General features: G+C 49.8%; 1 protein-coding gene across 1 annotated transcript in view; it reads left to right on the forward strand.

Annotated features, from left to right (window-relative positions):
* The window catches only part of ARHGEF26 (Rho guanine nucleotide exchange factor 26), a 112,763-nt gene extending 93,325 nt beyond the window's left edge, over positions 1-19,438 (forward strand). The window contains exons 13-16 of the mRNA XM_035705114.2: positions 9,202-9,411; positions 15,534-15,601; positions 16,897-17,001; positions 17,473-19,438. Coding sequence (XP_035561007.2) covers positions 9,202-9,411; positions 15,534-15,601; positions 16,897-17,001; positions 17,473-17,615 — 526 coding nt within the window. The 3' untranslated portion in view covers positions 17,616-19,438. The remainder of the gene's footprint in view (positions 1-9,201; positions 9,412-15,533; positions 15,602-16,896; positions 17,002-17,472) is intronic.
* The last annotated feature ends 3,524 nt before the right edge of the window (positions 19,439-22,962 follow it).

The raw sequence follows: 22,962 nt of genomic DNA on the forward strand, positions 1-22,962 counted from the left end.
GCCCGCTTGTCCACGGAGCACTAATTAACGTCCAAGTCGCCTGGGAAACAGAAAGAGCTCCGCGAGAGAATCCACGCTTGCCTTTAGGATAAACGCAGGACAGGGTGGGCCGTTGAGTTTCAAGAAGCCGGAGGTGATTGGAGGTCTCGAACCCACTGGTTTGGCTGGTGCTGGTCACCCGGCTGTGGTTCCCCTGAGTATCCTGTCGGTCGGTCATGCCTCTTGGTTGCCATCGGGCCACCTGTGTCCTTCACATTTGGAGCACATGGATCCGTGGGCCTGGGTGTTGGGCATAATGCAGAAGGGATGCAGAAACCTCATCTAGTCTTCTTGTCTGTGCCAGAATGTATATCGTGTTCTTTTTATTTTTTTATTTTTTTTCATTCTTCTGAATTCTCCAACCATGATGTTTTCAGGTACTCCCTGCAGTTAAGTGAGTAGTAATAGCCGTGATGATGAGACCTGTGCTGGGGAGCAGGTGCCTTTAGCAGCATTCAGAGTGCAGACACAGCGCACCATTGGGTTGTCACAGCGACCTAGTAGTAGTAGGGTTTCTGTTCTATGGCTGAGGCCTCTGACGTGGGGGAGAGAGAGAGAGTCAGTCAATGGAAGTAAACCCGAATGTGAGGATTACTTACTCATTTGTAATGATCCTGTTACCAACTTAGGAAGCTGCTTGCTTGCTCTTCAGAGCTTGTCTAGTCCTGCTTATGCCGGGGAGAAAGCTTCGGTTCGGTGCTAACAGCCTCTCGGAGCCGCCCGTTTCCCCTTTTCAAGGACCAGGGGTTCAGGGGTTTGCACAACAGGGTCCTGCGTCGTGGGATGCGGAGATCTGTGGTGAGAGGAATGAGGCCTGTCTAGTCCATGATGGGCCACGAGCCACATTTCTTGGCAACAGTGGAGCCCGTTAGATCCTTATCTGCCCCACAAATGTGGTCCTTATAACCATTTGTTAAATCGTTGACAATGAAATAGGAAGCATGTGGCCTGTTTGTTAGTCTTCAGAATTATTTTGATGAACTGAGCGAGTAAGCCTGGCTGAAATCAGTTTCTGAATAAATACCGTGCCTTGTTTTGTTGGAGTGCCTGCCAAATCCCGACTTTCTTGACCCTAGGTATTCAGTTCAAATCATGCTTGGTCCACTTGCCTGCCCATTGGCAAAGTGCCTGTAATTATCAAGCCTTTAACAAAACGTCAGGCCATCAAAATGCATTATCTGTCAGGAAAATTAAAGAGAATAGCTGACGTCTGCTGAGTGGTGCGCTAGGCGTGCGTGCAAGAGCTCCGCGTGCAGAAAGAAAATAAGTGCATTCTCTCACTTAATCCTCACGACGGTCCAAGGAGATCGGTACCGTTATCCCCATTTTACAGATGGGAGAACACAGAGGGTCACTAGCCCGCTCAGGATCACAAAGTGAGTGAGAGAGTTGGGATTCTTACCAGACGTTCTCGTCCAAGGCTCTACTCTTACCTACTCTACTGCACTTCAGTACTTTAAAATCGTGTGTCACTTGACTAAGAACTTGTTTGTATTAATCTGAAACCAAGCCTTAGGATGGAAAGCAGCATCAGTGTGTGGCGACGTAGTGTTTCAGCCTCTTCGCTCAAAATAAGTTTCGGTGCAGATCAGTGGTCTTCGTCCCAGAAGTGTTAACTGGAGTATTTGTTTTAAAGATTGACTGATGGGTTGATTGATTTGAGGGTGATATCAAGAGAGACCGTGCACGAGGGCAAACATGCACAGGGAGAGGGAGAAGCGAACACCCTGCCGGGCCGGGAGCCTGATGGGCCCCACGCGGGACTCGATCCCACAACCCTGAGATCATGACCTGAGCCGCCCAGGTGCCCCAGCTAGAGTGTTTTTATTCTAGTGAAGCACAAGATCCAATATGGGGATTTAGAGAGGGAAGAGAAGCAAATTGAACTCTGCACCCGAAGACGTCTTATGACCTGTCTTGAAGGAAAGTATTAATCTTTGATCCTTTGATCTTATAAAATCGCATCAGGTCGTGTGAGTCAGCGCTCCAGCAGAATGGCAGAGCTATTATGAATCCCTGAGGGAAAAGCAAGGGGCTAGGAGAGGATCCTGAGAATGACCCGAAAGAAGGTTGACGGAGAAATGACGTCACAGGGTCATTAGCAGAGGACGATAGAGTTCCAGGGTGCCACGGGAGCTCAACACCATCCGATTTTGTAGATGCCAAGAATGGTGCTGAGATCCAGGTCATTGGGTTCGGTGGGGTGCTCGGCCGTGATGGCCTTGGGGAGCGATCCCACCGGCATGCCGGGGCAGGGTCTGAGGAAACAGAAAAGGCAGGCAGCCGCTAGCTCGGGAGGCCTTTGTCTTGGCACCAGCCAAGTAAATGGCTTTCACAACAGGGAACCTGTGCACACATTTTAAACGAAGTCTCTGGAAAGGGAACTACTGCTAGTAAGAAAGTTACACATCGCTGTCTTGACATTTGCAGAAAATCGTGTTTTGTTTTGGATGATTCTTGATAGCGTCTCCTAAATGTCGCTCTTTTATGAAAGGAAGGATTGGAGGCGCTGGTTGGGATTCCATCTGTCAGGTTTTGGCACCTGGTGGCTCAGTCAGTTGAGCGTCTGCGGTCAACTCAGGTCATGATCCTGGGGTCCTGGGATGGAGCCCCCACATCCCAGGGGATGGGCTCACTGGGGAGCCTGCTTCTCCCTCTGCCTCTGTCACTCCTCCTGTCTCCTCTTTCTCTCTCTCTCTCTAATAAATAAATAAAATCTTTAAAAAAAAAATTCCAGAACAAGGCCACGGTCAAATGGGAGAGGACTCACAGTTAGGCCTGAGGTGCAGTGAGGTGGTGGGAAAGCTGGCCTTCACAGTCTAACCTTTCCCCCCCACATCTTTCCTTTCCCATGTCTGGCTCCTTCGTGGCCAACTAGCCTGTTTCCCAGGACTGGGCATCCTCAGCAGGTACTGGAAGTAAAACGTTTGCTAATAAGGATTAAGGTAGAAACTCTCCTGAAGGTATTTGCATGTTTAAAAGCACCTCCCCCCCCCAAAAAAAAAGCACCTCCTTGCCCAGTGACAAGGCAAGCCCTGATGGTCTGGGCCCAGGAGAAAGACCTGTCCTGTGCCCATTCTTCCTCATGACTCAATGTCCACAGAGCTTGGGTCTAAGGAAATATCCTTGTTGCTGAATGAGATTGGGTCCATTTTTTTTTTTTTTTGACTTTTTCACATTTCTTCAGATGTTCCAACATTATTTATTGACTAACCTGTTAAAATGCCCCATAGATTTGCAATGTAACCTTTACTATGTCCTAAATTCCCAAATGTGTTTGGGTCAGTTCATGAGCCCACTGTTCCGTTTCACTAATCCATCTGTCAGCTGAGGCTCCAGGCTCGGTCTTTGACTCACTGTCGTTTTACAACATGGTTTGAGTATGTCCTAAGGCTGGACCACTCTCATTCTTTTTTATAATTCCTTCTGACCGTGCTTACGCGTTTATTTTTTCTATGTTTGAGAATCAGCTGGACTAGTCCCCCTCTTCAAAAACATCCCAAAAAACCTTGTTTGTATTTCATTGGGTTGTGATAAAATTGTATTTTAATTTAGGAAGAATTGATGCGTCTGTAATATCAAACTTCCCTATCCATTCAGGCCTTCTTCTCAAGTGTCTGGAGGCTTTCTCTAGCAGCCTGTGAGGTTTAATCCTAAATGTTTTATGGCTTTTGTGGCTATTATAAATAAGATGATTACTCTGATTACGCTTTCTGAGCGTCATTCATATCTAGGAAAGTTTTTTTTCTTTTCTTAACCACTTTATTGAATTAACTCTCACTTCATAAGAGCTTTTCAGGCAATGATGTCATCTGCAAATAATCAGTTGTTTGTAGGGCCAAAAAAAAATTCCATTGTGCAATAGTCACTTCAACTCGACCGTCACACATCCACAGACATGATGCACTTATTATTCTTTAAGTTTTTCTTTATAAGCGTGGCTTGTAAAGTATTTCAAACATACAGAAAATTATCAAACACTGAGATACCTATCACCCAGATTTAAGATACTTTTTTTTGCCATAATAATACTCTCAGATCATTCCTCCTTCAACAAAAAAGCCTGATGTAATCCTGCAGACGCATCTACAGTATCTCCATCCCATCTTCCTCCTCCTCTCCCCAGAGTAACTCCTGCACCAAGATGGGTGTCGGTCATCCTGCACTCACCAGTGCATGCGTCTGTATATGGTTTCGGTGTTTTCAGAACGTGTGCACGTTGGATGCAGTTGGAAAATGCTGTCCTGATTCCAAAGTAATAAATATAGGCCCATTATGAAAAATTCCAACCTTTAGAGAAATTCGAGGAGACGGAAAGCTAAAAGTGATCCATAGTAATGTTTCTAAGAAAGCTACTACACACAGTAAGGTAGGTCATGTTTAACCCACGCTGTGAGGCCGCAGATAGTAGGACCCAACACTATCTGAAGTGCTTAAGAAAGGAAGGCCTTCCTGGGGGAAGAATGACTGAGGTATGTGTTTACCACCATGTCCTGTTCTCTACCGATGGTTCTCTATCTGGGTGAAAAAGAAAGCGAGAAAGGAATCTCAGCAGAGGCTACTGGGACTCTGGGTAGGGTTCAACAGGGAGACCCGTCCTTGTTTACACCACAGAGCAACAAACTTCTATAGATTTGATTGCCGCCCCTGATAGCAGCCGCTGCTTGCACAAAGCAGACAGCCTTGATGAGCAGCTGGCAAACTTGGAGCACGTATAAGACAATCAGAGGAAGTCTACATATAAACCTCCCCATGCAAGGAAAGGTGGTTTTTCCATTTGCCCTTTTCTGAGCAATTTAACTTCCTAATTACATGATCCAGATTGTTTCAGAGACTATGTAAACCATATGTTTGTTAAATGATAGAGACAAACATGGGGAAGTCTGATTAGCATCAACTTCCCTCAGGAAAGGGGTGGCTTTCCCTAAGCCTGGTTTAGCCTGCGTTATCCTTGTTGGACGCGGGTAAGGAAGCGGAGGAAGGGAATAGTGTGCAAGTAGCCGCGTCTGGCTGTGGGTTCTCTCCCCTTCTTTCAGCTGAGGCACATAGTGTGATGCAGAGCTATCCTTTGGTAGTAGCATGAGTGAGTAGGTGCCGGCTGACATCAGTGGAATGAATGTCCTCCAGTATTTTTTTTTTAAGATTTATTTATTTATTTATTTATGATAGACAAAGAGAGAGAGAGGCAGAGACCCAGGCAGAGGGAGAAGCAGGCTCCATGCAGGAGCCCAACGTGGGACTCGATCCCAGGTCTCCAGGATCACGCCCTGGGCTGCAGGCCGCGCTAAACCGCAGCGCCACCGGGGCTGCCCGTCCTCCAGTAGTTAGCAGATTCAGAGAGGAGAAAATACAGTTATTTTGAACCTTTATGAGAGTGAGTGTGGGAGTGTGTGTTGGGGCGGGGAGAGTGTGGACGTGCTAGCCAGAGGAAGTTGCTTTTTAGTTTCGTTCCATTGGGTTTGAACAGTAGAGGGTGAGAATAAGTAGTCAATTTATTTCGCTACTGTTAAATGAAACCAGGGTTTTTTTCTTAAAATATAAATTTGTTGAAAGAGTAGTGAAGATGTCGCAAACATTCTTGATTATGTCATGAAGACGTTTTACAGGTCTAAATGAAATAATGGTACTGGGTGACGGCTATTGAATCTGTTAAAAACAAAACCAAACCACGTTTCCTGCATCCTATTTTGGATTCAGGAGTGCAAACAGTGGGACAAGTTCCCTGTTCGGGCACAGTCCGTGACACAGATGTGCAGGTGTGTAGAAGCGGATACCTCGAGGTGAACTCACATAGCTATAAATAAAGTGGCCACAGTTCGTCTTCCCAACTGGACATTTGAGAAGGCAACAGGCATAAATGAGGTCACACGGTCACCCCAGCTCTTAATGCTGTTGTGGTTGTCATTGCTTAAGAGAACAATGAGAAAAAAAAAAAAAAACACTTGATTTTTCTACTTTTCCTGGCTTTCATTGTTCCCAAAGGATAAAGATTCAGAGCATCAGTGAAACACACTCGCAGATTCAGAGCATCCGTGAAACACACTCGCAGAATATTATTTGTATCTATACAAATTCTGAGGAACTCAAAAAATTAAGAGGAAAAGAAAGACTGAACTAGTTTATTACATGCTCATTTACGTAGCTTTCCTGGGGCCTCTGGGTCTTGAACTCTACTGGGGACCACCGAATAGATGGAACCACTTTAAGCTGATGACAGTTTGGAACTTGAGTCATCTCGAATGATGGCTTTATGGCAGATACAGCCCTTTACCTTTTATTTTTTTATTTTTTTATTTTTGGAAATATGAAGAATATTTGTGCAATGTCATTGGTTAGGGCACTGTCTGAATACTCCTATTCACAACATTAGGATGCTTGGATTTCTCTGAGGAAACAAAAAACTATTTTTACCTGGAAATGAGTGTCTTTGACTAACAGGTCATCTTGTTTAACTTTTGTGAGTTGGACCAAAAGAAGTAACTAGGAGGTAGAGAAAGAGGATGATAACAAAGAAGCCCTCATTCATCTTCTTCTTTCTCTTGTTTCGATGTTGTTGAGGTTTGCTTTTTGTTTTTTTGGGGTTTTTTTTTGCTTTTGTGTTTGGCAGTTCGGTTTTTATCCTGAGTCGTGTGCTATTAAATCCATGCTTAAGAGATCTAGATAATATTATAAACTTTTCCTGCTCTGCCAAAAATTGACTGCTTTGTTTCTGGTAAACAAGATTTTATTTATTTATTTATTTATTTATTTATTTATTTATTTATTTAACCTGGAGTTGTCTGAGTGGCTCAATTAGTTAAACGTCAAACTCTTGATTTCAGCTCAGGCCATGATCTCAGGTTGTGGGATTGAGCCCGCATCAGACTCTGAGCTCAGCGGGAGTCAGCCTGAGATTCCACCTCTGGCCCTCCCCATGCTCATGCTCTGTCTCTCACTCTCAAATTTGTGTGTGTGTATATATATATTTAATGTTTATTTGTAAAATATATTATCCTGCTTTCTTCTTTTTATAGAAACCATGTGAACTTTGATAAACCGTATTGTGGTGTGAGAAATATTTTATATATCCTAACTCCTGGCTTTGTTGGTCTGTAGGGAATCTCAGAAGAGCTTTGGAAATGATCTTGCCATGTGAACTTTTAATTAATACAGAGAATTACTGTAGCAACAAGTGAGACAATCAGAAGTCAGGATTTTGCTTACCGTTCATAACTGTGTTTGCTGTTTTTTTTTTTGCGGGGGGCAGGGGTATCAAATTAAATTTTGAAAAGATTTTATAAAGTTGTCTAAGGAGAGTCACAAGGAAGTGGTTGACAGGTGGAAATGTATACCACTGAATGAAAGAAATTTTAAGAAATCTTTTTTTTTTTTTTTAAGATTTTATTTATTCACTCATGAGAGACACAGAGAAAGGCAGGGAACCCGATGTGGGACTCGATCATGGATCCCGGGATCAGGACCTGAGCCCAAGGCAGATGCTCAACCACTAAGCCACCCAGGTGTCCCAAAATTTAAGAAATCTTGAGCAAAATAGCCTATCTTGAAATTCCTAGTATAATTGACTAGGCACAAAGAGTTTCCTTGGAGTTTGTACATTTACATTGATTCTTAAATAAGGTAAATAGTCACTTTTGTTCTTAGAATATATTAGAATATATTGAATAATCATCCATTTATTCAACAGTTATTCCTTGAGGTCTCCCATGTTCAGCTGCAAGAGACAGATGCAGGCAGAGTAGAGGGAGGGCCTGATCTAACCAGGGTTGGGATTTGCCAAGGAGTGATTGCAAGGAGTGATTTTAACTACGTACCAAGAAATCCAAGCTGGGTAAGCTAATAAGCATGAAGGAGAGGACGCAAAGTGAGTGTTTAAGAACAGGGGGAAGGTGGTAGAGTCTGTAGCTAAAGAATGGTTGGGTTGAGGATTAGAAGATGAGGAGGCGAGTTGTAGAGACAGATGGTTGGAGAGGGTGCTTGACATTGGGATTGCAGAGAGGTTGCGGTCGATGGCAATGACAAGGTCTCAGGTGTGATGATGGTCGGGTGGGAGGGCAGAGGGTCAGATGGTTGGGAAGGGGGGGAGTAAGGAAATGAGAAGCCAGGGTAAGGGGAGGCTCCCCTCCGTGGAAATTCAAGAAAGTAGTGGTGGAGAGAGACAGTGAGCCAGTGACTCATAAGGGCAGACGACTCCTAACCCATCCAGGAGTCTGTCCCCAACTTTGATTATGAGATAGAGCCGGACAGCATGAGCTTCAAAGCTCAAGACTTTTGGGGAGGAGGAAGTGATCCTTTTCTAGCAGCAGCGACGAGACGCAAGCCCACAGAGAGCCTCCAGGGGAGGCCAGGTTTTCTAGCGAGAGCCAAGTTTCTGTTAAGGCAGGACGGTGAAGGGGAGGGTTCAAGGCTAAGGCTGAGGATTTATAGGATTTTGCTGGATTCCCCACAGGGATCCGTTTTGGGAGGACACAGTAGAAAGGGTTCAGAAACCAGTCGGGGGGTGCTCAGGGTGGGGGGTGGAGGCAGATGAAGCACGGTCACAGTGTGACAGGACGAGTCAGGGGGAATGAGGACTACTGGGGCTCTGGGGTGCAGGCAGGGAGAGCGAAGTCCGTGCCGCTGGCCCCTGAAGCAGGTGGGGGGGCGGCGTGTGTTGGGAGAGGAGGAGTCTCCGCAGACCCCTAGGGCTCTTCCGTCCTGTGCCTAGTGGTTTGGACAAGGCTGGGGGTGAGCCCTTGGTACCCAGAGCGTGGGCAGGTCTGGGACGCCCTCCCTGCTCCGTGGGCCACGGACCCCGCGTGTGGGTCTCACTTGTGATCACAGCCCCAGGATAACGGAAGGTGAAGCTCGCGCGTTCAGATTCCCTTTTAATACTGCTTTTAACTTAGCATATGATGGGGAAATAGTAATTCCCAGGCTGAATTTGGGAAGGGGCTATTGATTCATAAGCAGCATACGGAATTCAGATTCCGGGTCCTGGTGTGGGTTTTTTTGTTTTGTTTTGTTTTGTTTTTGTTTTTTAAATAAATCCTCTCTTCCTTTCCTTCCTGCCTCCCTCCCCATCACGTTCTCCCCACACTTCAAGTCGCACGTGACTGGAAAACGGACAGTGTCACCGTCTTGTCCACGGAGTCGCTGACACGTTCTTTTCCCTTTTCCCCGCAGCGAAGAAAGTTACAACGTCAACGATTACTCCTTAAGAGATCAGCTGCTGGTGGAGTCTTGTGACAGTGAAGAGCTTAATTCTTCTCCAGGGAAGAACAGTTCTACGATGCTTTATTCAAGACAGAGCTCTGCTAGCCACCTCTTCACCCTGACGGTCCTCAGCAACCACGCGAGTGAGAAGGTGGAAATGCTGCTCGGGGCCGAGACGCAGTAAGTCTGTGCAGGGACTGGGCTTCCGAGCACCTGCTCTCACTGTTCCCTGCCTGTTGCCCTTGGCCTGAGACGCCCTGAAAACAGCGACGGGAGCTACTGGCTCTGTTGTGCTGAGCACCTACTATGCGCCGAGCACTGGATCTCTTGCTTCCCGAGCACTGGATCTCTTGCTTCCCGTAAGCTCATCTTTCCCTTGCGATGCCCTCTCCGTCTTGAGAGATGGAGGTTACTACTTTCATCTTCTTGAGTCCTGACGGATGCATTGTGGTGCTTGAGGTGGTGTCCTTTTGTATTTAGAGAGTGCTTTAAACGTCCCTTCATTTTAATCATCGGTGAAGACATGACCCATGAGCCATGGGTAGTTGACACCTGGTAGTTTGAGTCTAGACCATGAGTTTTCCTAGATAAGAGGCCGTTTTGCAATCCCCTCCCGTCAGCCAGACAGCCAAGAGCCCAGTGATTTCTATCAGAAGAGACACCCAGTTTGGGGAGACCTTAATGAATCCACTTTCCCATCAGAGTTGATGCAGAGGCTGACTAAGCTTGCCTGCTGTGTGCATCTGTGGCGGCCCCGGGGGCGGGGTGCCGTCCAGCCTCACGCTGGACAAGGGCAAGGCAGCTTCATCTTCAAATCCACTCCTTTGATTTGGCCCATATTTGGCCCGTTCGGAGGCAACGGTTGCCCTATGTATTTGCTTAGAAACTGGAAACCTCCCCCGGAAACAGTCCTCACAGGCAGGTGGAGCAGGAGGAGAGGAGAGGAGAGTCCCCTGCTCGTTGTCCCCAGGGGTCCTGCACATCCCTCCCACTCGGGTCGGCCAGGGTGTAATCAGAGTGGGTCAGCAGCTGGTGGGTAACAACCCTGAGGCTGTAGCAAAGTCTTAGCGAAAGTAGAGCCACGAAGGCATCTCTGGCTCCGGCGAGTATTTTAACAGCCTCCCTCAAAGAGAGACACCAGAAAAAGAGTGAAATTATAAAGCGTCCACCGAAAACGTTTCAAAAGGGCCGTTTCATCTCTTTTGGCGCTAGACGTGACTCTTCAAAGGCTGAAGGAGACCGAGAGGGACAGGTTGATGTAAAATCTACTTGGGATGTGAAAATAGCCAAAACAGAGTATTCCAAATGAACGTGAGAGGTAGCAGAGGGAATGGGCAAAGGAGCTTCATCCTCTGTGTTTATCCATAAAACAAAGAAAGGCCTCTCTCTGAGGTCCCACAGCGCTTCCATGGAATTGCTAGAGCCCCGCCGCGTTCCAGGCGCGCTCCTCCGGCGGGTGTGGGTGCGGGTGCTTGCGGGTCTGTGCAGGTGGACAGCAGGAGCCCCATGCAGCACCTGGGCTCGGGACGGCCCTTCTTCAACCCCGAAAGTGATTAAATCCCTTGGCCAGTGAAGACAGACCCGGCTTTCCTCTGTTGGGGGGAAGCCTCTCTTAAAGAGAATTTCATCTGTTTGAGCTTTGGATCTTCTAGGATTTTTTACTTAATTTTATCTTTTTATTTATTTTATTTTATTATTTTATTTTATTTTTTAAATTTAAAAAATATTTTATTTAAATTATTTTATTTTTTATTTTATTTTTTGAATTTAAAAAATGTTTTATTTTTATTTTATTTAAATCATTTTATTTATTTCATTTTATTTTTTATTTTATTTTTAAATTTAAAAAATGTTTTATTTTATTTAAATTATTTTATTTATTTCATTTTATTTATTTTATTTAAATTTAAAAAATATTTTATTTTTATTTTATTTAAATGATTTTATTTTATTATTTTATTTTTTCTTTTTTAAATTTAAAAATATTTTATTTTTATTTTATTTAAAGTTTTTTATTTCTTTTATTTCTTTTATTTTTTCTTTTATTTTTTAAATTTAAAAAATATTTTATTTATTTTATTTTGTTTTTTTAAGTAGGCTCCATGCCTGACTTGGAGTCCACGGTGGGGCTTGAACTCACAAACTTGAGATCAAAACCTTAGCGGAGGGACGCCTGGGTGGCTCAGTGGTTGAGTGTCTGCCTTGGGCTCAGGCCGTGACCCCGGGGTCCCGGGATCGAGTCCCACGTCGGGCTCCCCACAGGGAGCCTGCTTCTCCCTCTGCCTGGGTCTCTGCTTCTCTCTGGTCTCTCATGAATAAAGAAATAAATTCTTAAAAAAAAAAAAAACCTAATCTGAGATCAAGAGTCGGAGGCTTAACTGGCTGAGCCGCCCAGCTCCCCTGACCCCGCACCCCCTTCATATATGACTTTAAGGATGAAAACGTCTTAAAGCTTTGGAGGTTAGTGCTTGTCCAGACCTGCTAGGGGAATCTCCGGAACAGGCGTGGGCCGGTCGGTCGTAGTTAGCAACGGTGGAAGCGGTGGAAGCGTTACTGGTTTCGCTTTGCGTTTTCCTTTTCTCTTTATTGAGGGTTGCCTGTTCCCTATTCCGGTCTTGCCGGATCAGCAGAGCCTCCCCTGTCCCTCTCATACCCGATGTCACCTCCACCTCGTTCCTGACGTCGTCCCAGGAGCGTAGGCCGTAAACGGACACGCCGGGCCCTTCGTGCATACCACGGTGGCTCCTTTCCGGGCACCTGCCGTAGCATCTGTTCACCCTCTTGCCTTTTGACGTCGGCGTGGACGGAGAGGATGTCGGCCTCCTCGTCACGGAGGTGCTCAGGACATCGCGTCGGGCCGCCCGCACGTGGGCTGGGCCGTGGGGCTCTCTCGGATCCGTAGTTCTCTGATTGCGGGCGAAAGGGGCCGCGGGGCAGGTCTCCGTGGGTGGAGGAGCCCCCGCCTCCGACTCCAGCTCAGTTGCAAAGTGAATAAACGGGCCCTTCGGAGCGCACACGGCCTGGGACCTGGGACGGCAGCGCTGCGGACGCGAAGCCGGTTACGGGCCAGAGGCACTTCTCTCCGAAGCAGCACCCGGCTGTTGAGGGAGCCCGAATCATGTGGCGTGTGGACACGTGCAGGTCAGCCCTGGCCTCACCTCGTCCTGAGCCATCAGAGTTTTGGTCTGTGTAGACTATTAATTCTCTTTGCTTCTCCGATTTTGCAAAAACGTGTAGGCGAGGATGGTTTTTAAGTGTCCCCTCTTTTACGTTGTATGTGGTTCATACGGTCTGTCAGCAAACTGGTTGGGAGAACAAGGTTTTCGCCCCATTCTGGCCTTGTCATACTTGCAGAACTTTGGTCACGTATGTCCTTTGGTTACTTATTCTTCGGTTGGGAAAAAGGGAAAAAGGGAAAAAAAAAAAAAACATAACTATTGACCTTCTTGGAAAAACTTGTCAGTAGGAAGGGTGTGGCCCTTGGACCCCAGGCCAGGTCACGCATTGGAAGAAGGTGACATTGGGGAACTGATCGCAGCTTCGATTAGCTGAGAATGTAGCAAAGGGCAGCCCGGGGGTCGCAGCGGTTTGGCGCCGCCTTCAGCCGGGGGCGTGATCCTGGGGTCCCGGGACCGAGTCCTGCATCGGGCTCCCTGCATGGGGCCTGCTTCTCCTCTGCCTGCGTCTCTGCCTCTCTCCCTCTCTCATGAATAAATAAAAAAAGCGGGGGGGGGGGGGGCGATGCCTGTGGAAACAACAGGGCGGTGAATTTCGGGCGTCCCATTGTTTGAGATACTTTTGGACTAAAGTACCGAGTGGGCGGTGCGGGCCACTGGCCTGAGGGGACGCTGGGACGAGGCCTGAGTGGCCGGGCTTGACCGTGACTTGGCCGGGTCAGGGTCGCTGGGGGTGTCCGACAGGTGGGTGCCTGGGTCTGCGACTTGCGGCGAGCGGCGGACACCGCAGGCCAGGCGGCCCCTCCGCAGCCCCCCCCAGCGGCCCTCGCACCCTAGCCCCTCCCGCGGGGCCCTAACCTGTCACCTGAGCTCTCTTAGCCTCCCCTGGTGGCGGCCAGTCGTGACCGGCCAGCCCCCACTGCTGTCCCTAAGCCCGCAGGACTCTAGGGGAGCCCTGGGCACCCGTGTGGTCCGCGCGGCCCCGAGACCTGCTGCTGTTCAAACGAGCCCTCCTCTGCAAAGCTGCTGCATCTTTTTTTTTTTTTAAAGATTGATTTATTTGAGAGAGGGAGGGAGGGAGGGAGCAAGTGTGCAAGCAGTGGGAGGGAGAGGGAGGGAAGGAGTGTGCAAGCAGTGGGGGGCCAGAGGGAGACAACCCGAGGGAGGCTCTGGGTGAGAGCACGACCCCACAACCGAGACTGCGCCCCGGTGCCCCCCACACCCCCGTCCGTTTGCGGGGTGGGAGGACTCCTCCGTGCGCTCAGCTGTGTCCGCCTCACCTGGCGTAGCAGGTTCCCAGGACGTAGGTTTGGAGGCGAGCCCCTCGCGAGTCTTACACACTCGCGCCCAGAAGCCGGCCTGGCCGCCGCCCGTGTCCCCGCCGTGGCCTCTGCGCTGCCGGACACGCAGCTGCCTCTGGGTTCCGCCGGCCTGGCCACGTCGGCGTCGGGGCTGGGGTGGCTTGGGTGGCGGTCCTCCGGTCACAGGACGTGCGTCCAGGGCGCCGCCGCCCTCCCCACCTGGGCCCTCCTGGGACACCTGGGGGCTGGGCACGAGGCCCCGAGGGCAGCGGCAGGTGGCGCCCCGGCCGCCTGGGTCTGCGGTGGCATCTGCGTGGCGTTTGGGCCCGAGCGGCCACGGTCCTGAGACGCGGGGACGGGCCCCGGGAGGGCCGCCCGGGTTCTTTGCCCTTCATATTGCAGCTGCAGCATAGGGTCCCCTCACCCCGTCCCCAGGGACCCTCCTCAGAACGTGTCCCTCCGCAGGACCTAGCGGCCTAAGGGCTGTGGGCCCGACCCCCGCGTCCTGACCAAGGGCCTTGTCGGGGGAGCCTGGCCTGGCCGCCGCGCCGCCCTTAGGGATCTCGCTGGCGACGGGGAGTACGTGGGATGGGGTGACACTGTCCGCTGTCTTCGTGTGTGACACGCTCCCAAGACCTGTGTCCGCCCAGAAGAGCCCAGGAGAGATGCTCATTTACTTGGAGCAAACCTAGGTCTTACCGGTGGCAGCATGTGCCCCTCGCGGCATCCAGAATCCGCTTCCAGGAGCCCCGTCAGGGAGCTCGGGTCCTCCGGGGACCGCAGCACCCACCCCGGAAAGACAGGCAGGCAGGTGACACTAGCGGGTCTTTGGTCATCGAGGAAACAGGGATTGACCCACTTTCAGGGTTTTTCAGGCTTCCAAGGTCCTGGGGTCCCCAAGCAGGGCTCCTTGAGGTTCTGGGGTCCCCGAGCGGGGCTCCTTGAAGTCTTGGGGTCCCCGAGCGGGGCTCCTCGAGGTCCTGAGGCCCAGGGTCCCCCGAGCGGGGCTCCTTGAGGTCCGGGGTCCCTCTGCCCCAGGAGTGGGACCCCTGGAGGAGGAGGCGGCGCGTGGGCAGGTGCGCGTCGGGAGCGCCAGCACCGTATCAGCCGCGATCCTGCTACGTGACTTTCCAGATCAAAAACCGGGGAGGACTCTATCCTGGAGAGATGCTTAAGCGAGACTTCTGACCTCTCGTGAAATGACTACCTTGTTCCGTATCATCGCAAAGCTTATTATTTAAAAAGTCTCAGTTATTCCTTGAAAAAAAAACTTTTGGCTCTGTTCATTGGAGCACTTGCACACGGTCCAAAAAAAGGTTAAAAGAACTTAGTTCAGGAAGGCTCAGGCTGGACGGTATTAGCTGCAAGGGGAGCTCAAGCACCTTAAGGTCTGGATTCGTCGGGTCTGAAACGGTGTGGCTGGGGGGGGGGGGGGGGGGGCAGCGGGGAGGATGCAGACAGACCGACCGCCTCGGAATTTTTTAAAATGGAATTTACTCTTTTGAAATGTGAAATCGGATCAAGTGCACTGAGTATCTCCTGCAACGAGGTGTTGTGCAATCGGCTCCTTATTAAACGTTGCACCGTCGCAGGACAGATCCCAGTTGACCAGTAATTAGCCAACTTCATCCAGAATCTTCTAACAGGATGACCAGTGTTCCGCCCACAATCCCCAGATTATCTTTTTAAAATAAGATACCCGCCCCCTCGGCCCCAGCGCCCTCCCCGACCCTGAAGGCCAGCCCCGTAACCCGCCGGGAATCCCTGTCTCGGTTCCCTCCTTCTTTGTTCAAGGGCCCTGAACCTGGATGTCCCCTCTGTTTAGGAGCGAGCGGGCCCGCTGGATCACCGCCCTGGGACGCAGCAGCGGGAAGCCGCCCCTGGACCGAACCTGTGAGTACCGGGAGGGCAGCTGTGCCCCCTGCTGGCCGCTGGCTTAGTATGAGTTTTAAAGATTTTATTTATTTATTCATGAGAGAGACACAGAGAGAGGCAGAGACACAGGCAGAGGGAGCAGCAGGCTCCGTGCAGGGACCCCGACGTGGGACTTGATCCCGGGACCCCAGGATCACGCCCTGGGCCGAAGGCAGACGCTCAGCCACTGAGCCACCAGGCGTCCCAGGGCCGCTGGGTTGATAGTCACCGGCCACCACCCCTGCTCCCTGCTTGGGAAGCCACGGGATCTGAATCCAAATCCAAGGTTCACTCTCTTGTATAAACGTGGCAATTTAGTCACCCCCAAAGGCAGGTGCATCACCATAGAAAGTACGGGGTGATTGCCAGGATTAGGTTAACCTGTATGGAAAGGCCTCCTGCACTGTGAAGCTCTTAGGTTTTCAGCGGTCGGTAGAGGGCAGGGGCCGCACGTGTGAGCCTTCTCCAGACACTCTGAATCTAAGCGGAAATGTATTTTTTAAAAAAAATTGGCCATCCCTTGTGGCCTTATTTATTAAAGTGATAGCACTGAGGACATGGATTATTTACATCAAGTAAGAATATCCAAGAGGATCCATTCTGCTTGGGGAGTGGAACCGCTGCAGTCGGGCGGGGTCACGTGCCTGGATGAGCGGCTTCCCCCCGAGATTCCTGCCTCTGGATATTTCTCCCCGGAGGTCAGGTGGAGAGAACCAGGGGCAGCGCCGCTGCTCATCCCGGAGCACCGCAAAGTCACAGCTTCGCGCTTAGAGCAGCAGCTACCGTGGTCGGTTTGAGCGTCGCCCACAAAGCAGGTTTCTTGTTAAAACACTAAGAGCTGCCGTCCGTGACTCCGTCCCAGGAGTCCCTGGGGTTCCGATGGCCGGGTTCCGATTCAGCATTCTGGGGGAGTCCCTGGGGTTGGCCGGGTTCCGATTCAGCATTCTGGGGGAGTCCCTGGGGTTGGCCGGGTTCCGATTCAGCATTCTGGGGGAGCTGCAGAGCGGTGCCTCCCTGTCCGGGCGGCGGGGGGACAGGTGTCCTGCAGCCGGGCCGGGCCACAGCCTGTGTCTGGCCTCGGTTTCCCCACGCACAACGGCTGTTGTGTGCTCTCTGGCCGGGCCCGCGGCTCCTTGTCGGGCTGCTGGCTGCGGGGACTCGGGCACCGTGGAAGGCCCCTGGGGCTCCTGGGCGTCTGAGGCAGCGTTTCTGCCTGGGCCTGAGGTGCACGGCTGTCCCCGCCGCGCTCAGCGTTGTCGCCTTCCCCGTCGCAGCGCTGACCCAGGTGGAAGTCGTTCGGTCGTTCACCGCCAAGCAGCCCGACGAGCTGTCCCTGCAGGTGGCCGACGTGGTTCTCATCTACCAGCGGGTCGGCGACGGTGAGTGGCCCAGCTTGGCACAGGTGTGCATCACCCGCCTCCCCGGGGCTGCCTTCCGGGCGCCGGCTTCCCCTTGGCAGCACAGCTGCCTGTAATGTTCTGTAATGTTCTTGTAATGTTTTGGAACGTGAAGCAGTCACAGTCAAAAGCGACTGGAAGAGTCCCCCCTTCCCCGTCCCTCGGTGACTCCGTGCTGCTCTCCAGAGGCTCTTCCCTCCTCACTCCTTCCCTTGCCTGCAGGCCCTGTGCCCAGCACCCCCCTCCCCGCCCTGCACCACGGGCTCGCCAGCCGCCCCCGATGGCGTCCCACCTCGGGGTGTCGCTCATTCTGTCTTGAGGCCTTCCCCCGTTGCCCTCTCCTCGCCTCCGTCGGCGGCCACACGAGCTGGGGGCGGGTGGGGGGCGGCCCTGCAGTCCCGGGCCCAGAGCCGTCCCCCGGCTGCCTCAGGAGGCCCCTGCTCTCGTCTGCAGGCTGGTACGAAGGCGAACGGCTGCGGGACGGGGAGAGGGGCTGGTTCCCCATGGAATGCGCCAAGGAGATTACCTGCCAGGCGACCATCGACAAGAACGTGGAGAGGATGGGGCGCCTGCTGGGGCTGGAGACCAACGTGTAGGCCAACGCCGCCTTCCTCGGCCGCAGCCTGCGTGCAGCTCGAGTGAGAACAGCTGCCGACGCGGGGCCGCGTGGCTCAGCGTGTGCACGGCCAGTCACTTCCACACGGGGCTCGCGGGCTGCATGGGGGCCGGGTGTGGGGGCTCAGCTGCTGCCGGGTACTCAGCAAGGGTGCTAGATGCCGGACCCTGGTTGGCGCCTTCCCCGCGTGGCCAAGAACGCCACTGCCCCCCTTTAAGGGCTCCTTCGTAGGGTTCTCCCAGGATGAGCAGGAGGTTCGGTTTGGGAGAAACGCCCGGTTTTGTAAATACCTGTGTCGCCTCTTCTTGGTTCGGATTCCGATGCGGAGGATCTCGCAAGGCAGGGCTCCAAGGGGAGCTGCTGCGTTGTTCTAGACCCTTCCCAGGGCAGGGAAATGGACACTTGAATTTTTGCCGCCTCTTCCCTCCTTCGTAGGCGAGATGCTTGCCGTAGAGATTTTCGTTTTAAATCCATCTCACCCGATATTGGTCTCTAATAAAACCCAAGCTACTCAAATAAGATAGAATTTCAATGGTTCACAGAAGTGAAAAAAATCCTGCCTACAGGAGAGGGTCCTACTTTTTTTAGATCGTCCCGAATGAGCTGATAAACTGACACGAGGCTGCTTTCTCCGCCTTTCACCATCTCTTTATTAAAGATTTTTGGCTGTTCCTACTCCTGTTCCTCAACAGGAAGTTGGCTAAAACCCAATCTCAAGGTCAAAGTAGGGCTCCCCAAGGTCTCCAGATGCCAGCATGGTACCTAACTGAAACGTACCATTTGGTCTTTAGGGGAACCCACTTGATGTGCACTAAAGGTCTTGCTGGCAGGATTTGGAGACCTTAGCTGTGGATGTCCACAGAACTTCATCTGCTCCACTGGGGCAAGGAGAGACGATTCTCCGTGTTCTTCTACAAAGGGAGAAAACCTGGCAAAGGGCACGTTATTCAAGGACTCAGATCTGCGTGTGGCTCGTCCCACCTGCCTGCCGCCTGCCAGCCAGGTACCCAGATCGTGGATGAGGCGAGCGAAGTAAAGCCCCGCGCGCGTGGCTGCTAGGAAGTGTGCTTGGCTCACACCCCGTGACCTGCCCTCTCAGCAGTGAGCCGTGTGGCGCACCCGGGGCCTCTCGTCCCCGGATCACTCTCCTTTACTTACGTACACATTTCCGGGTGTAAAAGACAAGCTAGGCCCCGAGTTCCTTGAGATCCGGGCCCGGCAGCGAAGTGATAGCGGTGGACGCGGTAGGAGAGGTCTGCAGGTTGGTAGAACGAGGTGTGGGTCTCCTGTCTCAGGTCACAGGCCTCTTAGAGGTTAGGACGTTGTAATCTGATCTCGTGACGTTTGCATTTAGGAAGGAGGAGTAAAGGTGTTGCTTGCAGAGGGATCGTTTTGTGTAATTTCTGGCTAATATCCATTTGAAGCTAAAAAGCAATGATATGAATCCTGTGAATTAATTTATAAGTAGAGATGTTAAACAGTCTTGGAAACGTGTGCATTTTACAAATCACAGCCTTATGGAGAAAGCAGGCCGGTACGGTTCTCGGGTAGAGTGGGGTCACACGGCGGGGGTTTAACACATTCAGGGTCTCCTTCCCACCCTCAGTTGTCCTCTTTCTCGGACAGCGCTGTTTTCAAACCTAGTTCAGTTCCTACGGACGGAGAGCTGCTTGGAGCTGTCCAAGGACTTCATTCCGTGGCCTGCGGAGAATGAAAGTACTCCTTTTTGTCCCAACGAATTGATACTGCTTGTATACTTTTGGTGAAATAAGTGAATTTATAAAGATTTTGTATATAACTGTTCTTGTGTATCTGTGTGATTTAATTCACTCAAGCATATGTTCATTTAAATATGTAATTTGCTGGAGATCCACTCAGGAGGGACCTACAGCTAGCGTTAAAGGGCACCGACCTTTCCTTGTGGCGTCCCTGTTGGCATCAGCTGCCCTGAAGGCTGCAACATTTTTAAGAGCTGAGCCCCGGTGTTTCTTCCAGTTTCCACCAAACTGCGCAGACGGAGCGAGTTACCTTAATAGTTCGTGGTTCCCGAGCTGCCAGATCGGACTGACTTTGGCTACCCACTGTCCGAACCTTTGTGAAGTTTTCATCACCTTGTGAGTCTTGGTGGAAGGGGTTGGGTTTTCTGCGCATAACAGAACACCCCAAACGTAAAGGCTTCCAGACCAACACCCACTTCCGGTCCCTCAGTTCCACCCGCAGTGGGAAGGCCGGCACGGCTTGCAGCTTCTCGCCTTAGAGCGTCCGTCGGCTGCTTGCTCAGCCAGCGCTGGTCTTTCCTGCTCATGCCGGTTTGAACCTGTGCTTACTCCTTGCCACGGGGTCCTTCATCTTCCAGGCACCGGTGGCATGTTGAGTCTCTCTCACACTTGGAATCTGACTCCATCTTCTGCTACCAGCTGGAGAAAACTGCTTTTAAAGAAATCGTAGAATTATATTGGGCCTCTAGGATGGTCACCCTTAGGATTAGCTCAAAACCAACTGATGTGTGACCTTAATTAGATCGTGAGATTCCTTGACCATGCAGCAGGACAGGATCACAGGTTTAACATGGGGGGCGGGGAGTGTGACATTGGGGATCATCTTATAATTAATTCTGCCCTCAAAACTGCTGTAAACTTTAAATGCTGGATACTCAGTTTCCCTGTATCTCCTATTTACTAACATACGGCATGTGGTAGGAAACGCCAATCAAAGCCCTGTTGGATTTCTACTCAAGTTAGTGATGGAAGAGGGAAAAATATGGGTGCACCTTCTCTAGAACTAGCAAGATATATTCCCCTCTTGGCGGCCACGTTTTCCTGGGCCTTTAGAAAGCAGCAGCGGCAGAGCTACTTGGGGCCTGGAGTGCTACATAACGCAGGGCAGCGTTTATTAGTGCTGCGGTAACCACCCTTGTGGACTGAATCCCCCTCAAAGGGCTTCTTTTGGAGGACATGACCTTGGGGGGGACCTCCAGCTTTTCCCTTTGGGCTTCCAGCACACTCCAAGGACCTGACAAAAACCTTACTCTGGAGGAAACTGGCATTATCTTAGTTCTGTTGTTTCCAAAAACAAATTCTCAAAAGGTTCAGCAAATTGGCAAACATCCCGCATCAGTGATAGAGGAAAAAAAATGGACACTTCAGGGACTCTAGATATTGAAATCACTTGATACACTGAACCATTATAATGGCCATTTTTTATAGAGCTAAAGCCAAACTTTATAAGGCAATACAGTGCTAACAACTGTAAGAAGCAACAGATAAAACTCCCTGACGGTGGAGGTTACAGGACGCTGCTGAAGTGGGGGAGAGGCCAGAGGAAAGCCCACAAGGAAGCGTGGAGAGCAGAGATACAGAGCACGCAAAGATGCAGGTGGAGTCCGCAGAGAGCAGAGGGAGAGGGAGCATTGGCAAGGGGACCTTTGTAACCTGTTCTGACCGGTCACAGGAAGCAGGCTGTCCCCAGGGAGGGAAAGTGGCCTTGGGGAAAGTGGCTCTCCCCAGCGGAGGACAAGCCCGGCAGAGGGCTGACCGGTGAAGGCTGTCCTGTGACTGCACTTGTAGTCAGTGAGGGAGAATCTGGGCGGAACATCACAATATTCACTACGTGGAGCTAGAGAGAGCCTAGATAATGCTGCAAGGTTTATTTAACCAGGAAAAGATAACAATCCCATATATGTATTTCCTCCCAATAATATGGTCTCAATATACATAAAACAAAATTTGGGAGAAATACAGGAAGTAAATCCCAAACCATAGGACACTTTAACACTCGTTTGCTACATAAAAGCGTAGAAGTAGATAAAAAAAATCAGTAACAGTAGGCAAGACCTGAACAATAATAGGCAGATAGATATAGGGCACTGCAACAACTTTAAGCATTTACATTCTTTTCAAGAACACACAGCATATTAAAACATTTGACCATTTCTTGGGTCATAAAGTTTGAACAAATTTTAAAGGCCTGAAGTTACAGAGCTCTAGGGGCTACGTTTAGGTTAGAAGTTAATAAACAAAAATAAATAACCACTTACTTGGAAACGTAGACCTAAATGTAAAATACAAAACTATAAAACTATTAGAAGGTAACACAGAAAATCTAGGTGAACTTACACTTGGCAAGGACTTTTCTTGACATCAAAAACATGATACATGGAAGAAAAAAAAATTGAACTTTTATTAAACTAAAAAATATCTGCTCTGTGAAAGAAGAATGAAAGATAATCCACAGAGCAGGAGGCAATCTCGCAAAACAAGTATCTGATGAAGGGTTGGCATCCAAAATACACAAAGAACTCTTAATTCTCAACAATTAGAAAACTCAATTAGGGCTCCTGGCTGGCTCAGTCGGTGGGCATTGTGGGTTCCAGGCCCATGTTGGGTGTGGAGATTACTTAAAAAATAAGATCTTTAAAAAACAAATCAATTAAAAAACGGGTTCTTTGAAAAGATGAATACAACTGTCACACCTTTCAGCAAAATAAAAAGAAAACCAGGAGTGTCAAGAATGAAAGAGGCGATTATCATTACAGATTCCTTAGACATTAAAAGGATAAAGGGATATTTACACTCCTAGAGACTCCTAAATTCAACTTGGATAAAATGGGCAAATTCACGGAAAACCACAAACTATCAAAGCTCTAAACAGTCCCATAACTACTAAATTGCATTTGTCTAAAGACTTCTGAAAAAGAAACATCCAGGTGCAAATGGTTTCAGAGGAGAATTCTTCCAAACATTTAAGGAATTAACACCAATTCTGTATAACCTCCTTCAGAAACTAGAAGAGGAATACGGCCCAACTCATTTTAGGAGGGGAGCGTTACCCCACAAAAAGGAAACTACAGATCAGTATCCCAGACTATTCATTATACGAATAAATACAAATTAAGACCACAATGATCCATGACCCCACATCCACTGAAGGCTAACATTAACCACCACTAAGTAACAACTAAAAATACCAAGAAACTGCTGAGGATTTGAAACACTCAGGACCCCTCCTATATTGCCGGTAGGAATGTAAAAATAGAAAATCCACTCTGGAAATCAGTTTGGCAGCTTCTTATGAAGTTAAACACACTTACCATAAGCTACAATGGTCTTAATCATACGTATCTGTATGAAGCCTCACGTACACATACATGTTCATAGCAGCTTTATTTGAAACAACAAAAACCTGAAAATAACTCAAAGGTCCATCAGTTACTCAGTTACTCAATGAATAAACACAACTAAATGATAAAAGCGGAACTACCAATACATGCAACAACGTGAGTACCTCAGAAGCATGTTAACCAGAAGAAATGGAGACCAGAGACTAAA

This window comes from Canis lupus, chromosome 23 (genome assembly GCF_003254725.2).
Source record: "Canis lupus dingo isolate Sandy chromosome 23, ASM325472v2, whole genome shotgun sequence".
Classification (NCBI taxonomy): Eukaryota; Metazoa; Chordata; class Mammalia; order Carnivora; family Canidae; genus Canis; species Canis lupus.